Source organism: Oncorhynchus kisutch, linkage group LG4, assembly GCF_002021735.2.
Source record: "Oncorhynchus kisutch isolate 150728-3 linkage group LG4, Okis_V2, whole genome shotgun sequence".
NCBI lineage: Eukaryota > Metazoa > Chordata > Actinopteri > Salmoniformes > Salmonidae > Oncorhynchus > Oncorhynchus kisutch.
This window is the reverse complement of record NC_034177.2, coordinates 40,879,153-40,894,761: the sequence shown is the minus strand read 5'-3', so window position 1 is coordinate 40,894,761 and position 15,609 is coordinate 40,879,153. Positions and strand designations below refer to the sequence as shown.

Here is a 15,609-nt window from a genome sequence, read left to right as displayed (position 1 = left end):
TATTGGGCCTATAGCTTACTGTACAAACCTCACTGTTACAGTGCTGTTTTTAATTGGTTAATGGTACATATGTTTACCTTTTTTTAAGTCAAGCAGGTTGGTGACCACTCTTCTAAAGTTTTCCCTGATTACACGATTAACGTTTCCCTTTACTTGTGATTGTGATCAAAACAACGCAATATTAGCCACTTTCAATGCAACATAGCAAAACAAAACGAACTATGCAAGAGATTTTGTTGTAGGCAGAACACATCGAAGTAGGATTATATTGCATTGACAAGCACTACTCAGCCCATACTCAACACAGACCAGTGCGGAATAAACAATCAGAGCTGCAAATAGGCCTATATGTAAATAGACCATTGCCATATATAGATCTGTGCCATTTACTTTGAAATGGACAGTGCTTACAGTATGAGCAGTCGTGAGTAGATGCGCTTGTTTTGAGATTAAAGTGAGAGCTGCATGTAGCTACGTGTGCACATCTTGTTCTTGTACTTTGCTAGTTAGTGAGTTATTAACCCAGTTATAGATCATTTGTAGTCAACAATGGGGGAGTGATTACTTTCTACAAGAGCACCAAAGTGTACATTTCTAGACATCTTTGAAAAGCGGGTCAGGTAAAAAGCTTTTTTTGACTTAAAGTGGCAGTGTTGTATTTTGAGACAGGCTTGAATAAGCTAAGCAGCCAATAGGCAGAGGGTAGCTTAATTTATCTGATTCTCTGTAATAATGGTATGGGAATAATAATGCATTATATTTTGTAAAGTGGTTTCTTGCATCAAACAACACAACAACATTTCCAGTCACCGTCTTGTCTGAAGGACAAGTGGATCAACAGGTTAATGTCAAGCCCTGCATGTTTTTTTCCAAAAGTCTCATGGAATGTAGGCAAACATTGAACAACTCACATTGGCTGCTTCTGTTGGCTGAATGATAGAACAGCTATTTCCATGTTAAAATGTTATGGGATGCATTTTCTCCATTGTTTTTGATGGTACGCGACCCTGGTAGGCCTACATTATGATCTAATAGCCACAGTATCCTACATGTTCACTATTAAAACGAACTTAAAGCGGGTACAGACTCAATGTTCACAGTAAACACGTGCTGGAAGTTGCACAGAATTTTCACAATGTTCAAGTTCAATTTGCTCAGTGATGAGAAAAATTTGAGGGAACGTTGCTCGAGTCCACAACTCTGCCTGGAAGCCTTTCTGTTGATGTTGATCTTTAACCAGATTAGAGGTCTTATCTGACTAAATCTGGTATTTGTTGAGAGAAACAAATATAGCCAAGAAAATACGAGATAGTGTTTGTGTGTGTGTGTGTGTGTGTACGAACATTACTGAGAACCATTGTTCATGGTTCACTTATCATGAATCAAGGAGCAGAAACCTAGAGTCTTGCTCCAACATGCCACAATATCTGAGTGAATTTGAGCTCCTCTCTTTCCTACAGGCCTCACAGTAAGATGAAATACACATTGTCACTGACAATAAGCCTAAGCCTTGTAGTAAAAGTAAATGATATCATAAAAAATTATATTGTTGGCTATATTCCGTTTAAAAGATATAATATAAGTAAGTTCATGTCATTTATTTTTATACAGAACACATTTTCAACCAAAATACCTGTCTGCATGCAGAACTAGACTGTGCCTCCAAGCTACAGGAGTAATCGCTAGCAGCAAGTCTATAGAGAATGAGTGTGTGTGACAGCACAGCTTTGTCTGACTAATCGGCATTGCCACTTGTGGACCCTGACTCCCACGAGCTATATTCAGAAGTACCGATCGGTTGTTTACTTCATCATGCAAAAGCCTCTCTAAAAAAACTCCAGATTTTCCACACACCATGAGCCATTCACTATGGGTCGAATCCTAAATTAGTCAATGGGTATCAATGCGATATCAATGGGAGGCTACGTCAGAATTTTACTAGGATGCCCTCCGATGTTTCAAATCCCTGGAGGATAACTAATGTGGTCTCCCTATTGCATTTACTTGCTTGCTGGTATAGCACTGCCGACTGCAGGTTTTTCATAGGATTATACACTGAGTGTAAAAAAATTAAGAACACCTTCCTAATATTGAGCTGCAACTCCCGCTTTTGCCCTTAGAACAGCCTCTATTTGCCAGGGCATGGACTCTACAATGTGTTGAAAGCTTTCCACAGGGATGCTGACCCATGTTGACTCCAGCGCTTTCCACAGTTGTGTCAAGTTGGCTGGATGTCCTTTAGGTGGTGGACCATTCTTGATACACACAGGAAACTGTTAGAGCGTGAAAAACCCAGCAGCATTGCAGTTCTTGACACAAACCAGTGCCCCTGGCACCTACTACCATACCCCGTTCAAAGGCAGTTAAATATTTTGTCCTGCCCATTCACCTTCTGAATGGTACATGTCATGTCTTTGGCTATGCCGGATTAAGTGATATGACATGCTATTCTATAAAATCATTTCTCCGTAATTAATATGACCTGATTGAGCTAATCATGTAAATGTAATTAACTAGAGAGTCGGGCACCACAAAATTATATTTATAGAGCTGTTATCTTCCGAATAAACTCTTAAAGACCTAGTAATATTTTACATCAATTAGCAGTCAATATTAATCATCATCTTAATTCAGTCTCATCTAAAAGTTGTAAATTCTTGGTTATCTGCACGAACCCTGGCTCACAAGTTGAATCAGCAATACAAAATTGGGTTTAATTATTTATTTACTAAATACCTAACTAATCACACAGAATTACACATACACATAATTAAATCATAACTTGATTACAAATTACGTCATAAAGGAAAACGTCCCTAGCGGGCGGAATAGATATGACAACTTGTTACACAAAAGAAAAGGGGCTGGGTTTGAGTGAAAGAGCGGGAAGACTGAGGAACAAAGGGAAGAAGCTGTGCTATCGTAAATACAGTATCTTATGCATTCTAAATTACCGCCCATTTGGAAAAGGAAAATGCAATAAATATTTACTCTGAGCTGCGCTTCGGTAGGTTGGTGGTAGATGGAAGGCCGTGTGACCCAACCGAGTCCTTTAAAGAATGTCTCTGGTTGTCAATTGGATAAGTTGTAGTAACGTCGTTGGGTGATAGACGGGATACTCTGTCTGTTCCTTCCTAACCCTCGTTTGCATCTGCTGTTGCTAACTCAACGGCTAGGAGGTATCACTTCTGTAGTGAATAAGAGTTCAAAGTTCATACCATTCGCAACCAAAGCTCACGCAGATGTTGGCTTCGTTCTGTAGTTATTATCTGAACCATTCTGACATAGGACCGTCATCCTCACGTTCTCGGAACAGAAGGTTATATTGTCGTCAAGGGCTTATATAGGAAGGGAGAGGAGGGTGTGTTTGAAAAGTTTTATAGCCCATGTCCCTTCACAGGGGCGGGCCACTGATTGAGCAGAGCCCTATCTTATGAAAACCCAAATCTCACATTTTAGAAGCTAAAATCACATTTCATCCCAACACAAATAATTTCATATTCAAATATTTAAATTGAACAACAATTCCATGTGAATCCGATAACTCTGATGTGTAGACTTTCCACTGTAGAATTTATCTTATCTTATCATTGATGAGAATGTCTCAGATGACAACCAAACTGACATCATATTCATTAAGTACCACCGCATATGTTCCATTGGTCGGATTACCAGAATATTGTTCATTTCCCCCCACCTTCTGATGTTTCCAGAATCTCTATGTTAACCAAGGGTTTGCAAATGTAACATTAGTAGGGTAGAGAGAGGAAAATGGGGGAAAGAGGTATTTATCACTGTCATAAACCTACCCACAGGCCAACGTCATGACCCACACATACACAATCCATGTCCCAAATGTCTCAAGGCTTAACAATCCTTAACCTGTCTCCTCCCTTTCCTCAATACTGATGTGAATTTATCAAGTGACATCAATATGGGATCATAGCATTCAAATCAAATCAAATTGTATTAGTCACATGCGCCGAATACAACAATTTGATTACATATGCTTTCTTAAGAGCCCCGAACCAAAAATGCAGTTTTAAAAAATATGGATAAGAATAAGAAATAAAAGTAACAACTAATTAAAGAGCAGCAGTAAAATAACAATAGCAAGACTACATACAGGGGGGTACCGGTATAGAGTCAATGTGCGGGGGAACCGGTTAGTTGAGGTAATATGTACATGCATGTAGAGTTATTAAAGTGACTATGCATAGATGATAACAACAGAGAGTAGCAGCGGTGTAAAAAGGGGGGGGGGGTCAATGCAAACAGTCTGGGTAGCCATTTGATTAGGTGTTCAGGAGTCTTATGGCTTGGGGGTAGAAGCTGTTTAGAAGCCTCTTGGACATAACCTTGGTGCTCCTGTACCGCTTGCCATGCGGTAGCAGAGAGAACATTCTATGACTAGGGTGGCTGGAGTCTTTGACAATTTTTAGGGCCTTCCTCTGACACCGCCTGGTATAGAGGTCCTGGATGGCAGGAAGATTCGCTCCAGTGATGTACTGGGTCATTCACACTACCCTCTGTAGCGCCTTGCGGTTGGAGGCCGAGCAGTTGCCATACCAGGCAGTGATGCTCTCGATAGTGCAGCTGTAGAACCTTTTGAGGATCTAAGGACCCATGCCAAATCTTTTTAGTCTCCTGAGGGGGAATAGGTTTTGTTGTGCCCTCTTCACGACTGTCTTGGTGTGTTTGGACCATGTTAGTTTGTTGGTGATGTGGACACCAAGGAACTTGAAACTCTCAACATGCTCCACTATGGCTCCGTCGATGAGAATGGGGGGGTGCTCGGTTCTCTTTTTCCTGTAGTCCACAATCTTCTCCGTCGTCTTGATCACGTTGAGGGAGAGCAGGCTGGCCTGGCACCACACGTCCAGGTCTCTGACCTCCTCCCTATAGGATGTCTTGTCGTTGTCAGTGATCAGGCCTACCACTGTTGTGTCATCGGCAAACTTAATGATGGAGTTAGAGTCGTGCCTGGCCCTGCAGTCGTGAGTGAACAAGGACTACAGGTGGGGACTGAGCACGCACCCATGAGGGGCCCCTGTGTTGAGGATCAGCGTGGCGGATGTGTTGTTACCTACCCTTACCACCTGGGGCCTGCCCATCAGGAAGTCCAGGATCCAGTTGCAGAGGGAGGTGTTTAGTCTCAGGTTCCTTAGCTTATTGATGAGCTTTGAGGGCACTATGGTGTTGAACGCAGAGCTGTAGTCAATGAATATCACTCTCACATAGGTGTTCCTTTGTCCAGGTGGGAAAGGGCAGTGTGGAGTGCAATAGAGATTGCATCATCTGTGGATCTGTTGGGGTGGTATGCAAATTGGAGTGGGTCTAGCATTACTGGGATAATGGTGTTGATGTGAGCCATGACCAGACTTTCAAAGCTATGGGTTGGTAGTCATTTAGGCAGGTTACCTTAGTGTTCTTGGGCACAGGCACTATGGTGGTCTGCTTAAAACATGTTGGTATTACAAACTCTGACAAGGAGAGGCTGAAAATGTCAGTGAAGACACTTGCCAGTCGGTCAGTGCATGCTTGCAGTACACGTCCTGGTAATCCATCTGGCCCTGCGGCCTTGTGACCTGTTTAAAGGTCTTACTCACATCGGCTGCGGAGAGCGTGATCACACAGTCTTCCAGAACAGCTGGTGCTCTAACGCATGTTTCAGTGTTATTTGCCTCAAAGCGAGCATAGAAGTAGTTTAGCTCGTCTGATAGGCTTGTGTCACTGGGTAGCTCTTGGCTGTGCTTCCCTTTGTAGTCTGTAATGGTTTGCAAGCCCTGCCCTGCCACATCCGATGAGTGTCAGAGCCGGTGTAGTACGACTCGATCTTAGTCCTGTATTGACGCTCTGCCTGTTTGATGGTTCGTTGGAGGGCATACCGGGATTTCTTATAAGCTTGCGGGTTAGAGTCCCGCTCCTTGAAAGTGGCAGCTCTAGCCTTTAGCTCAGTGCAGATGTTGCCTGTAATCCATGGCTTCTGGTTGGGCTATGGTCACTGTGCACTTATTGACAAAGCCAGTGACTGATGTGGTGTACTCCTCAATGCCATCAGAGGATTCCCAGAACATATTCCAGTCTGTGCTAGCAAAACAGTCCTGTAGCTTAGCATCTATTTCATCTGACCACTTTTTTATTGATCTAGTCACTGGTGCGTCCTTCTTTAATTTTTGCCTGTAAGCAGGAATCAGGAGTATAGAATTATGGTCAGATTTGCCAAATGGAGGACGAGGGAGAGCTTTGTATGTGTCTCTGTGTGTGGAGTAAAGGTGGTCCAGAGTTTTTTTTCTTTTGGTTGCACATTTAACATGTTGATAGAAATTTGGTAAAACGGATTTAAGTTTCCCTGCATTAAAGTCCCTGGCTACTAGGAGTGCCGCCTCTGGGTGAGTGTATTCTTGTTTTCTCGCAGTCCTGATGTCCAGAAATAATTGTCGGTCATAAGAGACATGGTAGCGGCAACATTACATACAAAATAGGTTAAAAAAATAAGTTACAAACAAAGCAAAAAAACAAACAAAAACCACACAATCGGTTGGGGGCACGTAAAACGTCTTCCTTCTTATTCGGCGGCATTTTCACCTGGATTCACCTGGTTAGTCTATGTCATGGAAAGAGCAGGTGTTCTTAATGTTTTGTACACTCAGTGTATATCCAAGGTCTTCTTGGATACAATGCTGCTGATGCTCAGTTTCTATCTGTCTGGTGCACAGTGACTCCGCAGTTGCACTGGCTCCCATAGACTCTGACTGAGACAGAGTGCAATGTGCTTAATGTCAGTCTGCCAGCTGCATGTGTCATCACACAGTGTATGAGAAAGGGAGACGGCTAAATGTTTTTCAGAAATCCTCCATGGCCTATGAATAATGACAAAGATAAACCTTAGACACTAAATCCATCTCCACCTTGGGTTCTGGGTTGGCTGGTTTTTGATCACGTCTTAGTGCTTGATCATCTGAAATAAAGTTGGCAAAAATCCCTCCTCACCTCAAATGTCTGTGAAACCACAGTACCACACACCATGTAGCATTAACATTGCCTACACTCATTATTAAACCCATTGCTGCTCTCTAAGCAAGGGGCTTGTGTGTGTGTGTGTGTGTGTGTGTGTGTGTGTGTGTGTGTGTGTGTGTGTGTGTGTGTGTGTGTGTGCACGTCAAAGTCCCCACAAGAATAGCAAACAAACAAACATTTGATCAAAGGGGTTTAGGATTAAGGTTAGAATTAGTGTTAGTATTACATTTAGGGTTAGTTTTAGGGTTAGGGTTAGGTTTTAAGGTTTAGGGGAAATAGGATTTTGAATGGGACTGAATTGTGTCCCCACAAGATTAGTTATACAAGACTGTGTGTGTGTGTGGGTATGTGTGTGTTTTTCTATGCCACAGATATCCCAGCCCCAGACATTACAGGGTCTGCTACAGTCGGGTACCATAGCAAACCCCTCTCATTCCTGTTGGACCACAATGCTTACCACAGCACATGTCATACTGTGGACAACAGGCACCAATCTCACAGGGAAATACTGGATAAGGCACAAAGCAGCCCTGAATGGAACTTCAACCTACACATTCTCTCACAGCTGCAGTCTCCATAGACTATAGAGAAACACACCCAGACATAGCTTACTAAACTGACATAAAACATCTTATTTACTTGTGTCTAAAATTAAATAAGCCTCATGTGTCTAACTTGCACTGTAGAGAAATCCCAGCTAGTACATTTGGTTCTTTGGAAGTTGTCGGAACGTATGTTTTTGATTTCACATTGGTTGTGGAAAGGAAGCTATATGTTTCCTGACAGTTTTTGCTGAACGTTTTTTAAACGTTCTGAGAACAGAAGTAAAGATTCTGCCTGTTCTGGAAAAGTTTATTTTTAGGTTGCAAGTATTTGGAATTTTTTGGTATTTTATTAGGATCCCCATTAGCTGTTGGAAAAGCAGCAGCTACTCTTCCTGGGGTCCACACCAAACATGAAACAAAATACAGAATGACATAATACAGAACATCAATAGACAAGAAGTGCTCAAGGACAGAACTACATACATACCAGGGAGGTTCTGAGAACGTTTTACTCTGGTTCCTTGAATGTTTTCCTGGGAGGTTTTATTAACGATAAGAGAATATAAATTTTAGGTTAGGTTTTGAATAACTTCCTTAAAACTTTCTATGAATGTTTTAATAACTTTTAAAAACACTGCTAGTTTATTTAGGGTTAAATATTTTTTTTTTACTCCCAGCACAGAAAGGGCATATGGAAATGAACTTCCTTAGCTTAGGCATTAATCATGCAGACACACATTTTTTAATGTGACAGTAACATTCAAACCTAGAAACTTCTATTCTCAATCCGTGGAATTAGTCCACTGTGCCACCAGCATGGAGCTAGTGTGTCCTGTTTTATGCAGACAAAGCTCTTCATTTTAGTATTTTTAAACAGACCTCATTTCAAAGGAAACAAGCACTCATTAAGATCAGGTGTGGTCAATTAGTGGGCGCGGCAAACACACCTGAACACACTTAACAAGATAGAGAGAGTTTTGTTGATGCTGAGAACATAATATACACTGAACAAAAATATAAACGCAACGTGCAACAGTTTCAAAGGTTTTACTGAGTTACAGTTCATATAATGAAATCTGTCAATTGAAATAAATAAATTAGGCCCTAATCTATGGATTTCACATGACTGGGAATACAGATATGCATTTGTTGTTCACAGATCACTTTAAAAAAGGTAGGGGCTTTGATCAGAAAACCAGTCAGTATCTGGTGTGACTACCATGCTATGCAACACATCTCCTTTGCATAGAGTTGATCAGGCTGTGGAATGTTGTTCCCATGCTCTTCAATGGCTATGCGAAGTTGCTGGATATTGGCGGGAACTGGAACACGCTGTCGTACATGTCGATCCAGAGCATCCCAAATATGCTCAATGGGTGACATGTCTGGTGAGTATGCAGGCCATGGAAGAACTGAGAAATGTTCAGCTTCTAGGAATTGTTTACAGATCCTTGTGACATGGGGCCATGCGTTATCATGCTGAAACATGAGGTTATGGCGGCGGATGAATGGCACGACAATGGGCCTCAGCATCTGTGTGCATTCAAATTGCTATCAATAAAATACAATTGCGTTCGTTGTCCGTAGCTTATGCCTGCCCATACCATAATCCCACCGTCACCATGGGGCACTCTGTTCACAATGTTGACATCACCAAACCGCTTGCCCACATGACACCCTACTGCCATCTGCCCAGTACAGTTGAAACTGGGATTCATCCATGAAGAGCACACTTCCCAAGCGTGCCAGTGGCATCGAACGTGAGCATTTGCTCACTGAATTCGGTTACGACGACAAACTGCAGTCAGGTGAAAAAGATGGATGTGGAGGTCCTGGGCTGGTGTGGTTAAACGTGGTCTGTGGTTGTGAGGCTGGTTGGATGTAAAGACAAATTCTCTAAAACAACGTTGTAGGCGGCTTAATGTAAATAAATGAAAAATCATTTTCTGGCAACAGCTCTGGTGGACATTTCTGCAGTCAGCATGCCAATTGCACGCTCCCTCAAATCTTGAGACATCTGATGGCATTGTGTTGTTTGACAAAACTGCACATTTTAGAGAACTTATCAAGAGAACATGTCTGGTCATCCCTACTACCTCTGATCTGGCGGACTCATTAAACACAAATTCTTAGTTTGTAAATGATGTGTGAGTGTTGGAGTGTGCCCCTCACTATCCGTAAATTTTAAAAACAAGAAAATCGTGCCGGTTTGTTTAACATAAGGAATTTTAAATGATTTATACTTTTATTTTTTACTTTTGATACTTAAGCATATGTTATCAATTACATTTACTTTTGATACTTAAGTAGATATAAAACCAAATACTTTTAGACTTTTACTGAAGTAGTAATTTACTGGGTGATTTTCACTTTTACTGTATTTTTTTAATGAAGTTACCTTTACTTTTACTCAAGTATGACAATTGGGTACTTTTTCCACCACTGAGGAAACATTATGCTCAAGTACTGAAATTCCCATAGAAGAATGTTTCTTAATGTTCTCAGAACAATTTGACAGGATACCAAAGGCAGAGAGGGGAACCCAACACCTAAGCAGAATACAGAAGCAGTATCTGCTGAAATCAACCTTTGAGGTGTGTGGGAGCAACGTGGACTCAGGGGTAGACATAACATTGTCAACGTAAGTCAGGGACACTCAAATTAGTAGGATATGTTACACTTCGCCTGGTATGTATTCATTTGTGGATGTCCATCCATTTCGTATGATATGTTATGAACTGCAATTTGTATGATATGTTACGAATTACAATTTGTTGTGGCTAACATTAGCTAGTTATCTAGACAGCTACCGCTAACGTTAACTAAGTAGCTAACTCTAGCTAGGCTAGGGGTTAAGGTTAGGAGTAAAGTTAAAGGGGTAAGGTTAGGGGAAGAATTAGCTAACATGCTAAGTAGTCGCAAAGTAGAAAAAAGTAGTAAGTAGTTTCAGAGTTTCTAATTATCTCAAATCCGTGATGAGATTTGAACGCACAACCTTTGGGTTGCTAGACGTTTGTTTTATACAACTACCCATCCACCCCGAACAACCACCCTAGCCGTTTTTGCCTTAACTAACCTGTCTTATGTAAACATACCAAACGTAACATATCATACTAATTAGAGTGTCCCGGATTTACATTTATTATGTTATGTTTAGTCTATGAGACCAGGCTGGTCGGAGGGGAGGGCCATGGTTGCCATATGCCTGATGTGCCAATGGAGAACAGCTACCCACTGGGCAAAACCTATTGGATTTGCAGAAAGTCATCAACATGTCTTTTTTTCACGCAACCTAAATCCAATTACATGGTGACAATTTTTGTTGAAAACTAACTCTGAACTATTGTCTGTGCCCAGTGGGTAGTAGCTCAGTAAACGTGAGAACAGGGGGAAGGAATAGGATAGTAGGATAGTAGTTGTGTAAGTAGAAGTAGTGTGTGGTAGGGGTAATGGTCCCTGTGGTGATGGTAGGGGTAATGGTCCCTGTGGTGGTGGTAGGGGTAATGGTCCCTGTGGTGATGGTGATGGTAGGGGTAATGGTCCCTGTGGTGGTGGTGATGGTAGGGGTAATGGTCCCTGTGGTGGTGGTAGGGGTAATGGTCCCTGTGGTGGTGGTGATGGTAGGGGTAATGGTCCCTGTGGTGGTGGTGATGGTCCCTGTGGTGGTGGTGATGGTAGGGGTAATGGTCCCTGTGGTGGTGGTGATGGTAGGGGTAATGGTCCCTGTGGTGGTGGTGATGGTAGGGGTAATGGTCCCTGTGGTGTTCCAATGGCTCCCATGACATGAAATGCTTACCACATACACTTCATCAATACGACTTTATTTCACACTGGAAAGTGGGAAATGTAGAGGATTATAAAATAATATATCTTTATAATAGCTCTTTCCAATGAATGACAGCTGTTTTTCTTTTGCTATAACATGCTGCTATCTTGATCTTGGACATTTTAATAGTAAGATGTTAATTAAAACTAGGTTCTAGTAGTATTTACTGACCACATGACCTGACAAGGGCCTCTGAGACAGCCTATAAGGCCAAGAGTTTTCCCTGATCCGATTGCATGGTCAGGAAGAACTCTGGTCCCTATAACAAATACACTCTAACTTACAGGACAAATACCCTCTCTCTGACCAAGGAGCCCACTCTGCCAGCACAGGGGACCACGCTATGGCTTTAGAGGGAAGGGGAGGAGGGCATGGATGAAGAGGGGAGCGGTGGGCGGGGACAGGGAGGGGAGTCATACTAAATGCAAAAGAAACAGGGAGATTTAATCACCACAATGGATTTGGAGTTCTGTTTATGAAAATCACCAGCGAAGGAAAATAGCTCTGGCAGCAGTAGAGATGCTATAAAGATATGCATACTGAGTCTAAGAGAGAGGCCAACATTACCATAATACTGGAATAATCACCTCAATTACTCATCTAGGCAGAGAGAGAATGGCTGGAACAATATGAGGGGTTTCGGTTAGCATTCGGTTAAAAGGTCAACCATCACTCAGATATGTTAAATATCGTTACACATTGGAAATGAGAATGCTGTGAGGTAGGCTACATAACCTTCTACAGTTAGGCACAGTGCATTTGAGGTCTCCACTTGTCGCAATTGCAATGGGTGTGATGATGTGCTAAGGACCATTGGCAGTACATTGAGCCATTTGAACTGTGCTCTTTCTCCTACCCCTTAGCTCTCTTTAAAACAGCATCAGTAGGGTCCTCTCCTCTGTCTTCAACTCAGTCCCATTCACATCACTCAGAATAACCCATGATAACACTTGCCCTGGGGCTCTGTATTACATAACCTTGTTGAAGTATGGAGCCACAGAAGCACTTTGAATGCATATATCACAGATGTAATAAAGCCTGTTATTACATTAGGTTATTATTACATTAGATTACAACTGATGAAATATATTACAGCATGGAAGACCAGTGGAGAAGTCTGAAGGCAAGAGCTTATGTTGAAATTAGATTTTTTGTTGTTGTTGTTGAGAAACAGCCATTGAGAAAGCATGTAACGTCAGTGTCTGTTGGGGCCCCTCTATGCTTGTACGTCAGCATAGAACATTTGAATACAGTTACTCAACAATGAGGTTACCCAGGATGATCCTGACACGTCAGACAGACACGGGAACAAATACATAATTCATATGTGAGGTCATGTTATCCCTCCACCCCTGTCCAACGCAAATGTTGTATGCGAGAGTGAACTGCTAACTTGATCATGACTATATTACAGCCAGGTGATATCACTTCACTGTTTTTGGCACAATAACAAATAATACGTTAAAATTACTCGCAAGGTTGATGCGTCACAGAACTTAATTAACAGGTACACAACTTACCACTCGCATTCTTCCCACAAATGAGGTGTTGATATTGCTGCAGGAACCCCCATAACTCCGAGTCGTTGTTGATGGCCTGTTCGAGGGACTCGACTGTGAACTTAGGGATCCCGTTATCTTTTTCCACGAGTGCGCTGCGCAGTGCCCGCGCGTACACCTCTCGGAAAAGACTCTCCATGCACCCTGTCAGGTAGATGGCCGCGTGCTCGTGGATCCTCACCGCAACCCGGCTGTCCACCATCCACCTGAAGAACTTCCCCACGTTAAAAATTAGTCCGCACCGGAGCGACTTTCCGCGGCTGAACTTGTCCTCAGTGCTCATGTTGTACATGGACAATGCACTGAGTGCCGCTGTGATGCAGTTCACAGAGACAGACCAAGACATGACAACCTTAACGGCACTTTGAATCTCATATTTGGTGCATTTGGCATAGCGCAAACTCAGGCGCTGCGCTTCCTTCGCGACCCTCACGAGCGCACGGCTGATGAGGACCGAGAGCCTAGCCAGGATCTCCTGTGACACGACCCCCAGTCTCAACTCTTCGTCCTTGTTTAGTGCGCTCTCTACTTCCCCGAGGCTCCATGGCACGTCCTCTAGCTCGGGTAGTTTAGCGCACTGTCCGAAGCACTCCAGGTTCTCGGCGTCTTCGACCAGGACGGTGTTGACAGTGTCTAGGCTGTTGTGGCGACTGTGCATGGAGTCGGTTAAATGCCAGAAATTCGCCCCATGCGCATACGGTATATGTGCCTCGGAACAGCACAGTGAAGCACTGGAAGACCTGAAGGAGTCCGCTGCTCCACCATAACCCGAATCAAGCGTCAAATCCTCCAGGGTCCTCGTAACTGACTTATTACTACTGCTTGCCATAACTGCACCTCATACTGTAAAGAGGGCTTTGGAATTAATGGCACAAAACGTCGCCTGATAAAATTAAATGAATGCAATTAAAGCCCTAGTGCAATGTATTCTGAAGATTAAACCTTTTATCCTGTTGCCTTCATTGAAAAAACATCAACTTGCTATTCCCCAGTCCAAACTAAAACTTCAAAGTCGTTGCATCGTAGCACATCGTGCAGCTACAGTGGTCTGTATTTTACGCAGTAAGAGCCTGATAGATGGAGGCGGGGCTATGGAGAATAGAGCGCTTTAAACGGCCAATAACCTCTCGGGAAAACTGAGTTTTTGAATTAGGACCGCCTCCATCTATTACTTTAGATTAGGCTACTCAGTTCAATGTACAGCCCATAGGAGAAGTGAATATTAAATACCTATAGAATTATTTTTAATGTAATATTCTTAATTTAATTGTTAGCTTATATTGGAAAATATAACTTCATAAGGTAAGCTATGGTCGAGTTCCCCTGCATTAACCAATGGTTGCGCACTACTTCATCGATTGTGTCATTGACTGACAGATTGCTATAATATATGATGTGGGTATCTTATACCTAAATACCTATCCAAGCGTTGTAAGATCTGGCAGAGGAACACCACAGTCCTTTTATTCACTGTAATTTGAACATGTCAAACATCATTGCTAATGGTCTGATTCTAATGGACTGGATAAACTGGATAATGTGGTTATCCACATAGTGCAGCAAATATGTCATGCTATGGATAGTAAAGTCCCTTACACATTATTTTTTCTGCCAGTAATGATGGTAACATGACTCAAGACTATTAATAATGGATGACATGCATAATGTATCCCCTCTCTGTGGTCTGCGTCCCTTACATGGAGATAGCTAGAGCTCATTGATAGGAAGACATCTGCATTCTTTGTCAAGGTCGCACGTTATACTGCATCAAATGCTAAAGATGCATCATTTGATTGACTGTGTGTGTGTGTGTGCGTGTGTGTATGCGCACGCGCATGTGTGTGGATAGAGCCTTTGACAGGCTGAAAATTATAATTTTACAGGCACACACAAACTGCATGTATGAGAGAGGGAGAAAGAGAGAGAGCAAGAGAGGTTGGCTACACTGTACATAACATATTGTGAATGTCAACATGTGTAACAACAGAAAATGTCCCTGAGCTGATTGATAGCCCTATGCCATAGATAGCTTTGGGCGCATCTTAATATCACCTATCTCCTGAAGTCTAAATTCCCACAAATGTAAAAGCATTGGATTGGTTGATGCATGGGCTAGTGGGATGTTCCATTTGTCCGATGACTCACCCTGAATTTAACTCTGCTGCTCTATCGATTGCTACATACATTCAGTCTGAAACTGCCATCATAGAAGTCATTTGTGGGACTTCCAAATGAGGGGTGTTGTACAAAACAAATTAATCAGCGATTGGATCATCTCTAACAAATCTAACCAATCAGAGTGTCAAAGTTGACAACATCATCACAGAGTTTCTAAACCCAGAGGCCCAAGATTGTGAGAATTCCAGGAACGCTTGCGAGACCAAACAGACCAGCCCGGGGTTTGAGAAGTCAATGAGAGAAGTCAAAAATGTTTCCTTATTTGTTAATTTTTTCAAAATTTAAAGGCACAATCTAGACTCCAGCCAATGTCTTAAGTAGTTGAAGTTGTTATTACTCCAACCTCATGAGTGACAAACTGACACATTTTAATTTTTGTAAAAAATAACTTTATATCAAAGGAGAGCATTTGATTTGATGGCTTGCACATGCGCAGTTCGACGGGAGGCGACCGTTAGACACGATGATGTGTTTCTACTCA

General features: G+C 42.3%; 1 protein-coding gene across 4 annotated transcripts in view; it reads right to left on the bottom strand.

The window, feature by feature from the left end:
• btbd11b (BTB (POZ) domain containing 11b) overlaps positions 1-15,609 on the bottom strand; it is a 129,321-nt gene that overhangs the window by 111,840 nt on the left and 1,872 nt on the right. For 2 of the 4 annotated variants that reach the window (XM_020481019.2, XM_031822943.1), the window contains exon 1: positions 12,912-14,027. The exons of the other annotated variants lie outside the window; for them this stretch is intronic. In XM_020481019.2, the coding sequence (XP_020336608.2) occupies positions 12,912-13,779 (868 nt within the window). In that variant the 5' untranslated portion in view covers positions 13,780-14,027. Of the gene's footprint in view, positions 1-12,911; positions 14,028-15,609 lie in introns of those variants that run through there. 4 annotated transcript variants of the gene reach the window in all.